This window comes from Caloenas nicobarica, chromosome 25 (assembly GCF_036013445.1).
Source record: "Caloenas nicobarica isolate bCalNic1 chromosome 25, bCalNic1.hap1, whole genome shotgun sequence".
NCBI lineage: Eukaryota > Metazoa > Chordata > Aves > Columbiformes > Columbidae > Caloenas > Caloenas nicobarica.
The window spans coordinates 4,249,772-4,269,905 of NC_088269.1; the positions used below are offsets into that span (position 1 = coordinate 4,249,772).

The 20,134-nt window shown below is 42.7% G+C and overlaps 1 protein-coding gene across 1 annotated transcript in view; it reads right to left on the bottom strand.

The window, feature by feature from the left end:
• DOCK5 (dedicator of cytokinesis 5) overlaps window positions 1-14,509 on the bottom strand; it is a 68,206-nt gene extending 53,697 nt beyond the window's left edge. Inside the window, exon 1 of the mRNA XM_065651815.1 lies at window positions 14,459-14,509. Coding sequence (XP_065507887.1) covers window positions 14,459-14,501 — 43 coding nt within the window. The 5' untranslated portion in view covers window positions 14,502-14,509. The remainder of the gene's footprint in view (window positions 1-14,458) is intronic.
• Window positions 14,510-20,134: the final 5,625 nt, after the last annotated feature.

Here is a 20,134-nt window from a genome sequence, read left to right on the forward strand (position 1 = left end):
CGCGATCTTCTCACACATGTTAAGTGTCGTATTTAATTCTCCAAATCTGTTCCCCAAGGAAATGTATTAGGGAAGCAAGCACAACGTTTATTTTTGTAACAAAGGCAAATAAATCACGCAAACATTTTCAGGGGGCTTTGGGAAAATTCTTCAGAGGGTCTGTATTTGGAGAACTCTCTCTGAAATACAAGCAAATAAATAAAAAATGGAGCTCCCGTGTCAGGAAATTCACATCGAATGCCCATCATTTCCGTCGGGACGAGGTATATTGCCTCCTGGTGAGGGTCCAGCACAAACGAATGACTGTGGCTTACCACAGCGGAAATTATCTCACATACGCTAGTTTTCTTTAAAATATTGTCACTATAAATAATCCACCAGCAGTAGGCGAGCGATGTGAACTCCCTGCAATATCTGAAACGGACCCCGGTCACAAACAGATACGTATTTTACAGCGTAAAATTCACGCCTCCCAGCACGTCAGGGCTGCACAGCCAGAATGTCTTGAATCTACTCCACTGGTTTCCAGAGGGTTACAGGAATGCGACCGGACTTTTGCTCCTTGGGCACTGGTTGCTTCGACATCCAGTTTCCTCTCCCTCCACACAAGACTGGTGATCTGGATATTCAGTTTAGACACCTTAAAGGCCCCAGAATAAGCCCAAAAGTAAAAATCCCATCAACATTTTTGCAGAAAAATTTGGATAATGTTGATGACCAAAGACAAACATGAACCTACACAGGAGTAGATCAGAGTAACCCATTAAGAACTACCTTGTATTGACAGACGCTGAGATCATAAATTGACGGAAAAACTGGTTAATACTGTGTGTGATTCAGCTAAAAAGAAATCTTTCTGCCAGATATAGAAAATAATTCTGCAAGGGTTTGCAGAGGCCAGCATAAAAGCGCAGTGCCCGATGTCTATGGACATTAATAATCTGACAGCACTGTCAAGATTTAAAGCAGAGGGTCTCAGCCCATTTCTGTCTTGGCTGATTATATCCTGCCTACTGGAGTTTCCTCCTGTGGTTACAGCTGGACCAACTGCCTCATTTTCTGTCTTAAAACACTGCTTGGGATTCCCGTTTCTCCATGAGAAACTGTTTAGAAGCAGCGCGTGTGCTTATCCGCATAGCGATTCCTATGTACAACTTCTAGATGCCTTGGGTTCCTTTGGGACAAACAGACATTATATGAATACCAGGCTGGATTTTTCCATAAATTGCTGCTTCAGCTTCAGACAAAAGCAGCAAGCGTCTAACAGAAAGGTGGGTGGGCACCAGACAAGCCTTTCTTTTGAGAACACAGTTAATTCAAAACCAGAGAGCGCAACAGCCACAAGAAGAGGAAGAACTAAACACTGCAGTTCCCTCAAAGATCACAACGGCCACAAGAGAGAGAACTAAACATCGCCGTTCCCTTCCCCGCTTTACCAGAAGGGTTTCAGATCCCAGTGTGCAGCACCGACAAGCCAAAGCAACATGATTCTGCCACTGTGCATCAAAAAAGCCCACGATTTGCAGTATCTTGCTTTGCTAGACTGAATTAAACAAGAACAGAGGGTCACTGTATATACAATCTCCTACCCAATGGTTTATGCGCAAGGTTATAAAAGACAAATTGTTGGCATATTTTCCCTGGGAGCTTTACTGTTTGGAACTGATGCTTCCTGCTGCTTGAAGTCAGTCCTGTTCGAAATAGCCCATCTGCAGTTATTTGAACTGCTGAGCCTATTCGCATTGTGTGTATTTAATCTGACCTCGATCAGACTTGAAAGAGAACGGGAGCTTCGCATAACAAACATGGTCATGGGATGAAAAAATAAAAATCCTCCATATAAAATCCTGATAGAGCAGTAAGAAAGGAAGAAGGAAAAAAAAAAAATGCAGACTTTTGTCCCCAGATTTGCAGGAATATCTCAAGTTGTCTTTTTGCTGCAAGTTAAACTTCAGTTGAGATTTTGTCCTTTGAAATTCACTTTAGAATGGTGATCTTGTTCCTCTTCTCATCTGAACAAAAAGCAGCACTGAAGTTTAGCAAATTTAATCTAAATAAAGAGGCAGGGGTGGAAAACATGATCCATAAGGAGGAGATACTGGGCTTGTTTTAATGATCATATTCTTTGAGCATAACTAGAAGCAATGTATCATATTATTTAATTTACAGTCCTCTACTTTGACTAGTGGAAAGTTTAAGAAATGTTTTTAAAACAGTCTATGGAATTCATTAAGAGGGAAGGTCAGAGAAGTCAACACCAGGGCTGGTTTCAAAAGGGCAACAGATAACTTTGTGACCGATGACAGCAGCCAGAGCAATGTAGGTGAAGATAAGGAGAAGCAATTTTCATGCTTCAGGGCAGAAGGTGATTCCTCAAAATGGATCGGGACGGAAGTCCAAAGACATTGCACAACGGGGCGTGCACACTGCATGTCGGGGATACACGCTATGTTCTGAAGCATCATGCAAGTCATCAGCAGAGACAAGGACGGCAGGAACAGCAAAGGAACCTGCGATAGTCTGGGCTTTCCAAGGCCCTGACTAACAGCTGACAGAGAGCTGGGACTTCCTGAGAAGGCAGAGTTTGGTGTGGGCTGGCACACAGCACTATTGTGATGGGAAGAGCTTAGTTATGTCACTCCCTCTAGTTGTACGAAGACAGATGATTAATCACAGCGCACATTCCTGATCAGTGAGACACCCAGCGGCGGCACTTAAAACAGGGCGAAGCCTCAATGTCATGCATGATAATGAGAAGAAGCACAACTATATTAAAACAAAACACCGAAACACACTTTGAAAACCCACAAAGCTTCACTTCGTCCAGGAGCCCTGGGAGAAGCCTTAATTTGCAAGAGGTTTGTCGGCAACTCGTTGAGCCTCACCGAGCTCTCAGTGAAACCAGAGGGAGTTTGGGTGTGTTTCCATGTCGGGCTTTTCTCTCCTGTGCCTACCAACAACATTCATTTGGAAGGAAGGTGATGGTGCAGGCAGCTCTGATGCCACAAGCACATCTGGCTGCTCTTTAAAGATGCGTTGCACATCTGGACAAGTGATCTCGGGCACTAACGCAGTGTCTGCCACCACCGATGCACAGACAGGCAGCAGTTGCTTCTTTTGCACGTAGAGAAACCGAGGACAGAAAACCTGCGTGTCGCGCTGTTCGTCTGCAGCATAGTAAAAGATGAAAAACAAATATTAATTCCTGGACCCATTCTAACCAGACCATAACTCATTTTCAAGACTGTTCTAAAAGGGAAGCTCAGCTAAAATGTCCGAAACGCAAGTGAATGCGGCAGAAGCTGTCACACATTATTCTGTGTGTAATTCATGGCAGAATGAAATAGAAAACTTTCCCCAACAACTTATTTAAATGCATATGATATGTGAGCTGTTGGCCTGGAAAACACAGTCGCTGCAAATCCGTTATCTCCAACTCAGCTCGAAATAACCAGCCCTCCGCCCATTCCGAGGACACGATAACTGCTTCCAAATGCCATGTCCCACTCCTGCGAATCCTGCGCTGGTCACTATCTGATGGGAGAGGGCTGTGCTTGCTGCCTCAGAACAAAGGATCACATTCAGCACTGCTGAAATAACCAGACTTCAGCTCATTACATCTTTCAAGAGTCAAAAACTATTGTACGGAAACAGAAGTATGTGCTTTTACGCTGCAACAGCCCTGTGTTAAGAAATGGCATTTATGTCGGACAACCCCATTTGGAGAAGCCTGGTATGCTATCTGTTGCCAAGATATAACCAAAAATACAGTGGCTTTATTTAAAAAACAAGGAACTGCCCAAGGAATTAATTCTTAATAGGAACAAAGGCTTTTTGATGTTTGAGCAAAAACGTTCTTGTAACTTCCCAGGAATTTGTGTCTGAAAAATTGAGAATAGCATAATTAAGATTTATATGTCAGACTACTTCAAAAAAAAAAGTAAGTCATGGTTCAACAGTGTGAAACACGTACATTAACTCATTGTTATGAAAAATATTACTGCTCCTGAATTGGTTGATGCTGACATTCAGTCTCAATTCTACGAAGTTCCAAGTGACGGCTTAGCATTTTGAATGCTAATAATCCAGAATAACAGGACTGCATGGATGGAAATGCTTTAATTACCAGCCATCGTTAGACTTCAGAGTCAAACATCTAATGAGCTAGAGGTGGACCCTGAACATCTTGTGTACTTATTGTTTCAGGCTGACCACAGGAATACACTTGGAAGGACTTTTACTCATCCTTGTGTCCCGCACAAACAGTCTAAATCAAACTGATTTCCCAATTTGGGACTGGGGAAGATTTTCTCTTTCAGTCATGCCATCAAATTTAGATATTCCCGTCTCTCCATTGTAGACGGGATCAGATTTTAGGATCAACGGGTTAATCTCTTAAAGCCTGAACTGCTTTAGAAAAAAAACAACTTCCCAACCTCAGCCCATGGGAATACGGATGGCTTCGCAAGGATCCAGCCAGATCACCTCATGGTCTCTTATGGCTTTAAACTCTACAGACTAAAACCACAGTCAGTTCCACAACAATGCTCTGGAGCAAGTGGCAGACCCAGTGACAAATTAGCCCGTGTATTTTAATTAGAGCTTCTCGGTAGATTCAGATCAGGCAAACTGAGATGATTCAGAACTGCCGAAGCGTGAGACAGACCGATTATAAAGGAAAACGAAATAATCTCCATCTTTTCATCTCTGCAGAATTCCCATTAGTCATTTCCCCCTCAAATATTTATTGCTAAGTGTTTATACCACAGTAGCTGTATGAAAATAAAGGAGATTCTGTTCTCAGAGTGCATCTATACTGCAATACAGGACAGAGATACACATCCCAAAGATACACCGATTTGGACACCAGTAATAATGTCACCACAGCATCAGGCGTTTCATCTCTCTCTAACTGTGCTCGGGGTAGAAACAGCCAAAGTGCAGCTGCTTCTGTGATCCAAACTGCACAGAAACCCTCCGTTATATTCATATTTTACATACAGGTAACACATACATAAATTGTTAGCTGTTTAATTTTCTTCACTAGGCTTTCTACTTTCTTTAATTATTTATCTGAGCTTAAAATCCCTAAGGGCCCTTTCGAGTGAAAATAATAAATCTACATTAGCTGTCTCAGTTTATGTCTGGAGTAAGAGGGAGCCAATGGAGGAATAAATCAGTACTAGCAGTGTAAGAGCCAACCTGCTCCTGAATATACTACACCGAGCTTAATTCAGTGCTTGATAAAAATGAGAAACAACAAGAAACCTAGACTTGCAATTCTACTCTCCTTGGAACCTCACAAAATGTTCCCTTTTGCAGATACACAGATGGAAAAAGAAAATTGCCTAGCTTCCTCTCTTGAAGATCCACACTTCTGCAAACTTTTACCAGGTTGCCTTGACACATCTTTCTGCAACAACCATGGAAGGTTGTCTGGCTGTGGTTGAGAGGAACGCCCTTGGTTTTTGTTTTCAGTGCATCACCAGCCCCATCTGCTCCCTGCAGGCGGAGAGAACGGTGCTCACCTACCAGCATTGAAAGAGAAAAAGGGAAGATAAAATAACAAAGCGTTAGCCACAGTGTAAAACACATTTAAGGCTTCCATCTGCTTCAGGTCTGGCTGGTTCAAACTAAACTACGTGTAATAGCAAGTCAGTGTTCGAGGGGGATGAACAGATGCAGGAGTACCCAGCGCGGAACTCACGTGCCAAAAGCAGCTTCCAAGTGCAAAAAGATGACGACACACTGGAAGGTGGTTCTTGATTTAATGGTTCCTGGAAGATCGTGCACTTTCATCGAGCAAACCTTCCTTCAGTTGACAGAGAAGAAAAGAAGCCAATGACAGTGCATTGCCACTCCTGTTTTCTGATTAATTCTGAGCAGTACAGAGCTGGCTCCTGCAGGAAAGGTGCAGCGGCAGTCACCAATATTGTTGTTACTACTGCACTACAGAGAAACCTCAGATCCTGGCGCTATCAAAGCTGCATCGTTTACCAATCCTAATTTCACAAAACACACCTACCTAGTCTGTTTAATTGCTTCATTTAGCAAGATACACATTCAAGTGCTTTCACTGTGACACGGTGACCTTCTCAACATGCAGGACACAAGACGAGACTGCTCCTTTTCATCTACTGCCGAGGCTGCAAGAACCAGATACCATAATGACAGGCACCTTATAGATCTTATTAGGTTAGAGGGTGCTTGATATTATTGTAAGGTGCATATCTTCCAAGCCCTGCAGGTTTATTTTGCCTCTTTGAAATCTGAGTAACATCTAGCCTGAATGGTTAGTATTCTCCTGAAAATATATTAACGCATCGTCTTGTCCTTTAGAGCAATCATTCTAACCTCATAACACTGTTTCGAACTATCATACGACCACAGAAATCAATAGTTTTGACATTGGCTTTAGCTGAACCAGAGTCTGGTTTGTATTCAGGTTGGCCTGAATACACGGGAATTCAATAAACTTAAAAAAATATTATGCATTTATATTGTGCATTTTGGAGAAATAGACTTGGAAAAGAATGGGCACATAAATCCTCTTTGGGTTGTACTCTACAAAAGAAGGGGTTCGTACTATAGTCTCCTGAGTACTGTGGTACCTACATGCCAATTTTAACAACTGCATATACCTACTAGAGGTTTGAAATCCAGTTTTCACAAAAGTAACCTCTGATTTCAAATGTTTCCATTTTATGGCCTGTGAAGAAACAGATGCTCATTTACAGTACATACAATTGCAACTAAATTATACTAAGTCTGTCTGTAACCACCTTTTATTCTTCCAAGCCTGCAAACCTGCAACTTGTGTTTGGATACATTAAGTACAAGAGTAACTTTTGCAATGAAATTTTCAAGCAGATTTGTAAAAGCAAAAAGGCAACCAAAACCGTCACTTGATAAATCGCACTACTCAGCTAATTCCCAACTTGAAAGTGTGTGGCACTTTCAAAAGAATTAAGTGAATTTGCCACTGGCTTTAAATTACTGTCCTAGTTCTTACTGGGCGAAACATCAAAGGAAGCGAAAAGAAAACTTGGAAATACTACTGTACAGAACTGTGTTACTAACTAATGAGTTTTGCTGTATGCGTTACTTGCAGAGGGAGCGAGGGTGGAGATGAGAGGAGCTCAATGAGTCAAATGCTTGAGCAGGGAGTCCAAGATGCCTACAGGCCAGTCTTCACCACAGAGTTCACTCCAGTTAAAACTTCAGCGCTGTCTCTTGCCACCACCACACCTACACGCATCCACGCCGAGCTCAAGCTGAGGGACTCCATTGCACCAGCTGCAAACGTCGCCCAACGGAATTACAGCCATGAATTTTTATACAAGGGTTCTCAAGCCTCCAACACCTTCCCCGCTCCATCCGTGTGCAGGACGAGCCAGACAAGCTCTCCCACTGTTTGCATGAGAAGAATTCAGCGTGGCTTGGCCCACTGCATTTTGACAAACTTGGGATATGCTGCTAAAAAACTCTTTACCACCTCTATAGAAACCAGCACTTGAGCTAACTCACGCTGACAGGGCTTACACAAGGAGAATTTCTAACATACGCAACCGTAGGGATTTCAACCGGCCTCTGCACCTTCAGTCCTTCCTCTTCAACACGGGCTTCGGAGCAGATTCCTCTCCCATAATGGATGCCTGTGGTTTCATTGATTCGTGTTTGCAAAATGACACAAGCGCCAGTCAGAGAACTGGCATTGCACAGCCAGCCAGCCAGTTTCACATTTCCAGAGACCTTTAATTCCAGAGCATTTTTTATCTTGCCTCCTATCTTGGGTAACAAGCAAACAGGGGAACAGTGTTGAAATGAGGAACAGGAGATCTTGGCTGGGAACTCAGGGTCATACTTGGGAAGGAAAAAAATTCAAAAAGCCAAACAAGTATATTGATCTCTCTGTTGTCAAGAATGAAGAACAAGCTAGCCCCAAATTTGCAGCAGATTAGTTTTAATTAAACTGGACAAGATGCAAGGAGATAAAGAATTTGGAAGCGGGTACCGCACGCTGCAGCCTTCCCTTCATTTTCTAGAGCTACTTCACATTGAGCTCCATCTCTGCATCTTGAAGTCCCCACATTGTCAGTGCAATGAGAATGGAAGTGCTGCAAGAATCAGGTCTCTAATATTTAAGCTAGTTGCTCTTGCATTTAAAAGCAAATAGAGAAAAAAAAAAAAAAAGCATTCTTTCAGAACTAATTGGCCACTATTTGCCCGTGACATTCTGAAACAGTATTGGAACTTCAGAGCTGGAGTTATGAACTGTTTAATTATTATGGAAGATCAAAGTACCAAGCTTTCCCAAGAGCAGAAAACTATTATTATCTCCGTTGTATCTCGATGAACTTTTTGCCCAGATTCAGCACTTTTCACAATGAAGTTCACTTTTATCGGGGCAACACCTCCAAAAATCTGACTATGTAAGACATGGTCAAAGCTTCAAGAGGCTGCCGGGACAATTCATCCTTTACCCAGCGCTCCCCTCTCTGTCCCTGGGAAGCCCTCCCAGGAGGTACAACCTGTCCCCAAAAGACATTTTTATCATTTAAGCAACTGGTCCAACTCGCACTCTGTAACATCTGCAGTTTTTGAAGGCAATCATGATCTGGCCACCTAGAAAGCTGTTTAGTAATTCGTATTTATGCTCCACTTTTATTAGCACATGTTTCCTGGCAAATGCACCGAAATTCACTATGGTATTTTAGGCATTAAATCATAAGTTAAATGCATTAGACCTGAAAACATAGTTTCATTCTGGTAGTGTGGGGATAAATGCATTTATGACTTTGGACTAAGGCAGTTTTAAGCTTGGCCGTGACTGTGTCTTTAATATGCTAGCATAAATAGGATGGTTTTCCCCTAGAAGCACCAATTGAAAGAAATGTCTTACCAGTCAAGTTAAGCGCAAGTGGATTATTCCACATGTACTGCTTCTTGATCAATATCATATTAAGTTTTTTCAGTTTGTGAACTTTCATTGTTTTGTTTTTAATTTCCACCGTTCCCATCTGCATTGGTGCCAGCAAATACAGTCTCATGCCAAAAGAAGAACCACGAGAACGTGCAAGAGACCGGTGTGAAATCCAGAACTGGCCGGCACCCCCAGAACTAGTGGAACCCGGTGCTTCCAGCCTCGACACCTCTGAGCAATTAGACCCAGAGCTAACGAGCAGGAGCCAGCTCAGCCAAACCTCCGCAAGGCACGGAGCAGTTCTGGATCCCTCAGGAGAGGATTTGGAGCCTCCAGAAACGAACCTGATTGTTAGTAAGATCAATTCTATGACAGTTCATAAACATCAGGACTGCTGGTGCTGTTTCAAGGTGGATACCCAAGAGCGAAAGCCACAAGACACCTCAAGAAATATTGCTTTTCCAAGTAAGAATAAGAAAAAGGATGGTTACAAGTCTCGTTTATGTCAGCAATGCCTTTGAAGTCCACAGGCTTAGTTTCACAGGGAATTACTTAAGGGGTCGAGTGGTAATCACCAAAAGTAAGAGAAGACAGACTTGGGCTAATATGGATTAACAAAAAATAGAAAGGACTATGGAAGCGAGAACTAGCACAGCCGGCTTTCACATCAAACAAACTGTAGACACGGCAATAAAAACTGAGGAACTAAATCAGAAATAAAGAAAGTGTGGCATACCACTCTGAAGATTCAGAACTTTTGGCTGCCAACAATGCCAAGGTTTTTGTTTTTCCCTGCTTAAAGTTTTGTTAGTATTGCCATCAACACAACAATTTTTAGACGCTTTATAACGAAGCAAACAGAGGGAAAAAAATGAGTTATTTATGTAGAGTGTTTCTATTGATAGAGAGGAAGATCATCACTTCTGCAGTGGGAATGGGCTCTTCCACCCTCTTAGAGCCCATGTCAGGAACCTGCCGCACAACAGTTGGCTTCAGTTCCACTTAGAAGGGAAGTCCAAGGCAAGGAGCAAGTTGAAACAAATGTGAATGTACCTCTAATTTGACATGATGTACAACTACCAGTACCGTGAAACTCCTTTGATCACTGACTGTATTTGGAGACAACTTTGTACAAGACGTATGAGTTTTGAACATGAAGCCAAGGCCTGATAGCCCAGTATATCAGAAGGTATCACAAATCAAACCATTAGCCAGAAAATCTGATTCTGCAGCGCTCTCTCTTCCTCTCTGCTCCTCTGCATTTCTGCTCACATAAATCACAAATGTAGCTGGCAGGCACTGGTTTACATTTGAAAAATTACTGCCATTCCTAAGACATGACGCAGCTGATTGTAACTCAACCACCACATGGTATTTCAACAAAGTAAATACTTCTTCACGACAAGGAAAGTCCTTTGCGTGGGTCCCTCCAGCAGGGAAAAATGTAATGGGTTTAAAAGGCCACCAATTAGGGGTAATTACCTGTCAGTTTACAAAAAAAATAAATCTATTAAAATAAAGAAAAAACAACCAATCAACAAACAAACAAGGTAATATGGCTAAGGTCAAATCGAGCCATCCCCTTTCAAAGAGCCACCCGTGTATCTGCAGACTCAAAATGGGAAATCCTGCAGTGGGATGTGAAGAGGCCGGGAAAGCTTGGGAATAGAAGCTGCCCAGAAGTTTCTCAACCTTTCCCTCCCAGCTCCTTGCCTTTAAAAACGACCCAGATCGAAACGCTTTCCACAGAGCGACTGAAGTGCTTTCATTAGCTTCCCTTCAACCCCGTATCTTAAGACGTTTTCTAAACAAAACAGGACTCTGGTTTTACTCAGAGATTACAAAGGTTACAAACAATGTATTGAAATACCTCACTGACCAGTGGAGTTTTTGTGGGCTCACAATAGTATTTGAAGTTATACATTGAACAATTTGGAGAGATCGCAGGCAACAAACACTGCTTGAGCTTTCACTTGCTCTTTCTAAGCCGACGATCACAATTTGTGGCTTTCAGTATTTTGCTGAAAAGCCTCGAGTTTGTTGCTGGGTTGAAGCATTTGGCGGTACGTGAATGGCCCATGGCGAACCTCACGTCGCAGAGCTCTTTCCATAAAACTCCAGTTAATAATTTCTTTGTGGACTGTCTGAACAACAGGTACATACACAGATCAAACTACATAATCATCATCAAACACTTCACATCCTGTTAGTTCACAAAGGTGACATATAAAGCGTGTGTGCACCTGAAGCATCATTACAGTCACCTGGAAACCATTCTGGCTGAAAACTCAGCACTTTTCATTTCAGCATCGGTGCTGAGCTGGGTCACCAGGCTGCTCCTGTCTGCAGGAAGGGATCAGGAAAAGGGTTCTGAGAGCAGAATGGAACAGATTCACTCGTATTTGGTAATGAAACCATTAATACGGTCTTCTCCAACCCACAAAGGACACTTGCACGTTAAGAACAGATGATGGCTAAAGAGCGAGCTGCTTTTAATGGAATACTTAAGCTGAACTTAACGCAAGCCCATGTTACTGCCAGCAGAAAAAGAAAATAATTACATTATTGATTCCTTATGGGCTAAGTTACTGATTTTAAACCAAGCAGATAATAAAAGTTAAAAATGGTGGGGAGTCATTCAGGCACTCTTCCCTTCAAAGCATGCTCTTTTGGCTGAACAGTCTGCATGGAAGGCATTCTGCAAATGACATGTTTTATGAGAGAAGCACCTGACCAAGAATGGGTCACTTCATGTAGTTTGGCCCTAGAACTGAAGAGCTTTCAAGGAAGATACACCGGGTAGTATCTTTCCTTCCCAAATCAGAGGTAAAGCACGTTGCAAAGCAGCTTTGTGAGACCCAGAAGATCCTGGTGCTAAAAGAGGCGAGATGTTGCCCATCAGATGATCACGAACGGTTCTGTCCCTTTACAAGGCTGAGGCTTCCAAAATCCCATCTGCTACTGGGTCGAAAATACATTTCAAGTGAGAAGCAGCAAGCCGTTTGTCTCTCACATGTGCTTCCCTAGAAATGCCACCGTTTCCAATCTCGCACTCTCTGCCATGTCAAACTCAGCCTATGTGCCACCTGCATTATCCCCGCTAAAGGTAGCAGGCTCCAGGTTTAACCAACTGAGGACAGCTCGAATGCATGATCAACAAATCTGTAGAAAAATCCAGGAGATAAACCATCCTGAACTGAAATGCAAAAAAAAAAATCAGACAACTGACATTGAATCACATCGCTCACTTCTCGGAATTTCTGACTGCGTTATGATTTACAGGGCTGTGTTTAAAATAAATGCAAGTGGCTTTATATTCATTTCCAAAGCACAGATGACTAACAGCCACAATGTGTGTGTTCTTTTTGAAAGGAACAAACTTGCATCTTTAAACTTCACAGCTATCAACCTACCCATGCTACCAGTAAATGAAAGCTCTCATCTTTTGGCCTGTATCATACAAATCAGTGGCATTACCCTCATTACAACCACCTTCATAATTAGTACTAACGGGCACCTTGGTTAGCAGGCAGACCAATGGCCCCAGCTCACACTTCCCTCTCCATCCTCATCAACTTCTTCAAAGCACAAAACCGATGAGGACCGGTACCTGGAACACAGCACGGGACTCAACTGTGGACAGAAAACCGGCGAGTCTGCAAACATCAAATTGACAAAATCACAATTCCATTAACGCCACGTATCAAACACCGCTTGATAAAGCTAGTCACTGCAAAAATCATTCCGTTTGCTGCCTGTCGATTAAACCTATCAGTTCCGGTTGCAAATTAAATGCAAGAGCTGAAGCATCAGAGACTCTGTGTCAGTTTGGTCCCTGTGTCTGCACACAGGGGAAACAAGTACCTTTTTCACACAGCTGTATGAGCACACAGAATTAAGGGGCTGCTTCCCATGAGCACACTTTCGGTTTGGTAACATAAGGGAAAATGCAGCTTTTCCCTCCACCCCACTTACTCACAGGCCGGTGCCCCTTCTGGCAGAGGAGCTGTCATAACCAGCAGCTGGCTCAGGCCAGCACAAAAAACTCCCCGGAAGCCAATAAAAAGGAAAACGAGAGGAGTGCCTCTGATTCATCCCACCGCCCAGGGCCATTCTGGAGGGAGAAGTGCCTTGCTCAAAGCTAGGCTTGAAAAAACCCCACCGTAATCTAGCGTAGCCAATCATACTGGCATTATATAGTCTACTTGATAATAACACCAAAGTTTTTAAATTCCTGACGGTCAGAGTAATCTCACCAAGTCATACATATATATAAATACATATAAATAGCCTGGGCTGTTACCTACACAGAAAGAAACAAAGTTCAGGGCGTACAATACACACCCTCCTGGTTACCAGAGCAGAAACTAGATAAGGTTGTGCTGCGTATGGTGTCTCTGAAGCTTGAGCCACAGTCCTGCAAGCAGCGCGCTGCCTCTCTGCAAAGCCGCTTGGAAATCCAGTAACTTACTTCAATTCGGAAAAAGTTGTGCAGAATGAGGTTCTTCACCTTTAAACCCATGGACTGAACTTGAATAAACAACCTCGTGGAAGTCAAAGCAATTAACACTTTGCAGGCATGAAATTATATTCTTTTCTCACATCAGGAAGTCCACAGTGAACACAAGGGGCAAAGAAGATCAGTCTTCATTAAAGCAAACTATCAGTTGTTTGTGTCATTAGTGGTTTCCTGCCTATTGTTCTCTGCCCAATTCTCACAAGCAACCTCAAAATTATGTGGTTTTCAACTTGTCAAACTCGAGAAAAGCAGAACTTATCAGCAACACCAGTAGTTATGTTCCTCCTCAAGAAAAGCAAGCCAGCATTCAATAATCTCCTTTCAAACATAAAGAAGCAGCAGAAGGCACAAGGTGTCAGTCAAGTTTTCACCATTCCTTGCCCTACATCAAGATTTCCATCCCCTGCAAAGACGCCAGACACAGTCCTGAGTTCACTCACATCTCATCCTATCATCACTTTTTCTATCCGCATCTTCATTTTCGCTGCTATGCTAGTGCACTCCTCGCTGTAAAACACGCTGGAGAGGCAAAATTACACACATCGGTCCCGAACTTGCAGGATTGCAGAAACACAGAGCTCCCGGGATGCGAGCAGGACACACACACCACTGCATCCATCCCTCCATCCCTCCGGGTTCAAACAGTGAACACTCGCTGCTGAGAGCACAGGAAAGAAGGAAAGAAGGAAAGAAGGAAAGAAGGAAAGAAGGAAAGAAGGAAAGAAGGAAAGAAGGAAAGAAGGAAAGAAGGAAAGAAGGAAAGAAGGAAAGAAGGAAAGAAGGAAAGAAGGAAAGAAGGAGTGTGGAGGAGAAACGACTCAAGGGCGTGCAAAAGAAACGATTCTAGACGGGGAAGCAAATGAACGCGCGGTGCAGAGAAGCCGGGGACGCAGCGCAGCGCTCCGGGGAGGGAGCGGAGGCTGCGGGGGGGTCAGGACCGCAGGGCGGGGGAGCGACACAAAGGCAGGAGCGCAGGGAAGGGGCACATGGCTCGGGGGGTCCGGGCTGGCACTCACCGACCCCGTACTTCTCCCGCTTGGTGGGGATCCAGCGGGCCATGGCGGCGGCTCCCCCGGCCCGGTTGTGCCGGGCTCAGCGCGGCCGCTCGCCCAGCGCCGCCCCGCCGAGCCCGGCCCGCTCCGCCATGGCTCCCAAACTTCCCGGCAGCCGCCCAACTTTCCTGCCTCCCCCGCCGCGCCGAGCGGAGAAGGAGGGACGAGGAGGGAGGAAAAAGAGGGAGGGAAGCGGCTCGTCCCCGCCCCGGCGGGGATCACCTGCTCCCGGGCCCGCCCGCCTCGGGGAACGGACCCGCAAGGTGCCAATGGGACCCGGGGGAGAGAGACAAACACGAACGGGAGGGGGGCGGCTGCGGGTAATGGTTCTTCTTATCGCTACTGATGTATAAACACGCAGACGTTTTCCCACTATTAATATAAATACAGAAAAATTATATATAAATATAAAAATTAATATAAATACAAAAAATTATATATTTTTTAAGTAACTCATTAATAACTAAGAAAACAAAAGGGTTGTTTGAAAAGTTAAAAAAAAAAAAACTTCTTTAAGAAGCAGTGTGGTGTAATGTCAATCCAGCTGGGTACTCGGATGTAGAAGTCACGCCTCTAGATTAAGGTAGTGGCCTTAAAATACTGAATAACACAATGTAAAAGCGGTGTACACCAATTATAACTCTTAGAAGAGCAGATGGTAAAATATAAATAGATATAAATATAAGTATAAATATATAAATATAACTATATATATATAAAATATATCAATATATCAATACATAAATATCAATACATAAATATCAATATCAATATAAATAAAATATAAACCTTCTATAATTAGATTTTCAAATCTTAGGTGTTCCTGCTCTGGCAGGAGGATTGGACTAGATGATCTTTTGAGGTCCCTTCCAATCCTTGACATTCTGTGATTCTGTGAAAAGTACTCAGAGCATCTGGAAAAACAGTCACAGGACTGCACTTTGCAAAAGATGCAATGTTCTGGTTCATAAAATTGACCCGATGGCGTAAACCTCCACTTGACTCCAGTGTTGTGAACTGGGACTCGATAGAAGTATTTCAGATCGGTGACAAGAGAGACAGGAGCTGTGCACGTACCTGCAAGGCAGGTTAGACGGTCTGACCTGAACCAGACTGGCTGCTTCTGTAGTTCTGTCGGCGGCAAATTATTTGGGAGAGGGATATTCAGTAACACCTACTACTTCATCAGGCAGCGCCATTGCAAATCAGAGCGGCAGATTCTTTGCAAAGCGTTAGGAGATCCAGGTTCTCCCCTGAAAGGCAACAAGAACTGTGATAATTCACAATATTGTAAAACCTGTTTAAATGTACTAAAGCATGAAAATCTGGGGAGATAATAGTTTTCGGTATTTTACATTACTAGTGAGAAGCACTCGGGGTAGCTCCGTGGCTCAGCTGTTGTGCTGTCCCAGGCAAATCTGTTCATCTCTCTCTGATTCTCAGAGAATGTTCAGCACAGCTTTCCATGCTGCAGACTCTCCCACCTGTGTTTTTAACAAGTTTAATTTGCCTTGATCTTCACTGGCGCCTCTAAGTGACAGAGTAGTATAAATAAGAATTCATTACTGGTAGTTTGCTCTAACAAATAAACATGTTATTTGCAAGCCAGGATTTTAAACATAAGGACACCTTATCACTATTGTACGATATACTGGTTTTTAACAATACGCGGTGATCTGTCATCTGTCAAGAATGTGTGGCCCATGAATTTGTTACACACAGAGCGTTACTCATCTGGCTGTGATGTGCAGTAACGTTACACCCAGTTTCCACCAGCCGGCCAAACCCCTCTCTAAAGTGATGTTTTGATCTTGTCCCCAGGGCTGCTCATGACCGACTGAGACGCTCTCAGCTCTGTTCAGATGTGCACATGTGATCATGGGAACACTGCGGCTCAGAGGTTAAATATGGACATGGGCGCTTTCAACACTTCAACGGCACCTGAGGCTTCCACACAGAGCATGTCATAATGTCGAACAAGGAAAAAAGGAAAATATTTGCAAGCTGGAGTTGATTAACTAATTTGTTATTTATAAAACACTAATTCAAGCCAGGCAACCACGATCAGATGTACTGGCACATATCTGAAGTCAATGCTCTTATGCACAAACCCCTATGATTTAGCAGTGCAGAACAAGCGATGCAGAGCAGCCGGCTGCTTTTCTGCACGCCCGGCATTCCCTTCTGCCCAGGGAACACTCCGTCCATCCCTGGAGAGCTGCTTCAGCAAGGCCTGAAGCGTTTGTCTTGTAAAAGTTTCAGTGCTTCGAGCTGAACACTCCTCACCGCAATTCAAGGTGCGATGTGTGCGCCAACATCCAAAGTTAGTTAAAATGACCCTGCTTGGAAAGAGAAAAACATCTGTTTATTTTCTGGTAAAGATAGTTTTCTTTCTGTTCTACTTATGCTTAGCTGGGGCTTTCTGTAGCATCATCCCAAATAAAGAGAAACAGCTTGATGCCGAGTATCTCATAGATGACAAGAGAGGGACTGTGGAATGCACTTAGACCTGAGGCCAGATTATTAAAGAAGAAAAGTGTTCATGAAGACACCGAAGTGAGTTTTTGAAAGACCACCTGTTTTCTGGCTGCAAAGACCTTTGGCTAGAGGTTCTCTAGGAGTCTCGCTGACAGCCTAGAACCTTGATTTTACTTCAAGATTCTTAAGTTTGGAGCTAAGCTGGCTGAGCTGTTGCCAGTATTTTCCAACCCAGGTAAAGCACATTCTTGGCAGCAAATGAAAAACAGAGGAAAGCATGAAAGATAGACAGACAAGTAGTAACTAGAGTAGCTGTTTTTGTTACTGAAGTAGGGAAAGTTGGCGAATGATTCATTAAATATAATGATTTGCAAGTCTCAGGGGCACATGAAGGAAGCAATCTCAGCTATCACTGAAAGTAGTTTTTATTTCTGAAAGCATTTTATTTAGTCTTCTAATATTACCGAATACATTTGTTTCCTTCTCTCTTTCTTTTAATGCTCAGGTGGTGTTTAACCAGGGCCATTAATGGTGAATAGTCCGGACTCTGTTCTCTGCCCCGAACAGGAGCTGGACAGATAGTTAAATTCTAATTAAGGCTACATCAGAGATTAACTGAGTTGATGTAAATACCACATCAAAACCCTGAGGTCATGTTACTGATCAGAGCTGGAGGGAATTTGGGTGACTACGGTTCATTCACATTTTTAGTGCACTGAGAAAGTCATTTTACTCCCGGGTCTTCTACTTCATAATTGAAAGAACAGCACATTTGCAAACTGACTGCTGAAGTCAAATCTTTACCTAACCCGAGCACTTCAAAATGCGAAGTTAACAGACTCATTAGAAAGAACCCCGTGTCTTGGAAGCACTTGTGAAGCACTGACTGCATCTTTTTGTGCCTAACGGGAGTTTAAAAAATGTAATTCTAGTGCCCTCCTGTGTTCCAAATAAGAACTGCAACAGCTAAGAATACACCGACCTTCACTGAACGAATGGAAAATAAAATATAAGATTTTTCCCGTGATAGCACTGAAGAATTCTTCCGGTCACCAGCCTGGATCCTTTCTAGGGAGGTTCTGTGCATATACAAACCAAAAAGATGGCACTTGAATCAAGCAGTTTACAAGCCAAAGCAAGATAAAGGACATGGGAACAGGGTGGAGAAAAAGATTAAATAGTGAAGTAGTTTTAACACACCCACTAAAAAACTACTACTACAACTAAAGCCATCTGTTCATTAATTTAATAAGTCAGTTCCTCTAGCTGATGACTTATTAGATCTGGTTCAGAACTGGACCAGATTTTCCCATCACCATAAATAAAAAAGCAGCAGAGCAAGCTATAAAAAAACAATTAAATATGTAAATACGCATGTACACCACAAACAGGAGAAAACAGTGGTTTTATCCATCTGCCTGTACATGTTTTATCATGGAATAATATTTAACATATTATCTGAAAATCTCACAGCCCAGATGAATTTTTAGCTGAATATTTCACTGCACATTTTCTTACCTAAATAAGGCAAACACTCGTATGGTAATGCTAGTTTTGTGACTATAGGTCACCCTACTGTCAGTTCTTTTTGTCATTCTGTCAATGTAACAGGGTTATGTCTAAACCATTTTTCAACAAACCCACTATTTACCTGCCACCCATTTCACTGGCAATCTTTTTTTTCTGGCTTATTCCGCACCAGCAAGGGCAAACATTAACTAAACCAAAGTTTACAGCTACTACCGCCCACCTTTTAATTTTCACATGGAACTAAGGCATGACCGACTTGTACAGAAGTACTTTCTCCTATTTACAATTAAGAGTAAGCAAAGGACCATGTAACCGATACCAGCTCATGCATACGATAACATGAAGTTATTCTGCATGGTATTGTAGGCTGACAAGCAGAACTTTGGTAAACAGTGTTTCTGAGAAGACAACTAATAGAGAAGATGCTAGATAAAAGTTGCTGCTTTTATTTAAAAATACCAAAAGCAATTATATGATTTAAATGGTAGATTTCCTGTCCAAACCTGATAGATGTCTTGGGGACAGATTTGTAAAGGTATTTAGATGCTTAATAATGATGAAAGGTGCCCAGTAGCACTTTGAAAGTACCTTAAAAGCTAATTCCTGTTGAAATCAATGTAGGAACAGTGCTGGGTAGGTCCCCTGGATTTCCTGCATCTCCTCCGTCCTCACGAGGCAGAGCTGTTGATTCCAAAACCATTTTGTCACTGTTGAGTTGGTGTAATAAGGTGCTGAGCAGGGTAATGGTTTGTTAAACAGGTTTGTCACTTTTTCTTAAGATGAATTCTAGCTGAAATGCAATCATCTCTGTTTCATGATTTTGTGCAAATATTTTCAAAGCCATCTGACTACTGAAACCTGACTCCTATTCAATTAAACAGGAATGGGACTACAACAACCCTTAGGCAGCTTTGAAAATTTCTGCCTTGATGTATCTGTAAGTCAGATGAACAGGTTCTGAGTAATCAGTTACTTGGTGTTTCCATTTTAATCGCTTTGTAGTTTTATGTCTGAGTTTATTAAAATTTCAAAGCTTTGCTTCCTTACCCCTCCTCCATCTGCTTCTTTTTAAGGAAAGACAGAAGAATCTTCCTATCTAGTCTGCATTTTATCCAGATGGTGATCTCTTGCTTTGTTCAGGCATGAATTCTACCCATGCAAATCAAAGCATCAATCATACAATCAACTTTTGCATTAGTTGCAAAGCTCAGTAGGATATTTGCTTCATTACACAATTAGAAAATGTAAGGTGTAACACCACGTCTGCAACACTTAACAGCCTGTTCAATGCTGCAAATGCCAGCATGATCCACGCCTTCATTTACTTATCTGCGCCAACTCAATGTGAAAAGGCCAATACCTTCCTCCTGTCCCAAATCCAATATTCCTGAAATGAAACACAACGGGAAATGACACCTCAAGTGGCAGAGCATTCAGAGATCTCACCTGTAAAATTGCTTTTAACTGTCTTCATCATCTATAATTCACTTGAGTCCATTTATTGCTGCCCCATGCACTGAGAAAAAGCCTCATGGACCAGTAGCAAATTCAACTCTTCAGCTCATGAATAAACTACTGGTGGAAGCCAGACTTTATTATTCATTTTAGTAACTCATTCAGTGGTCACAATCC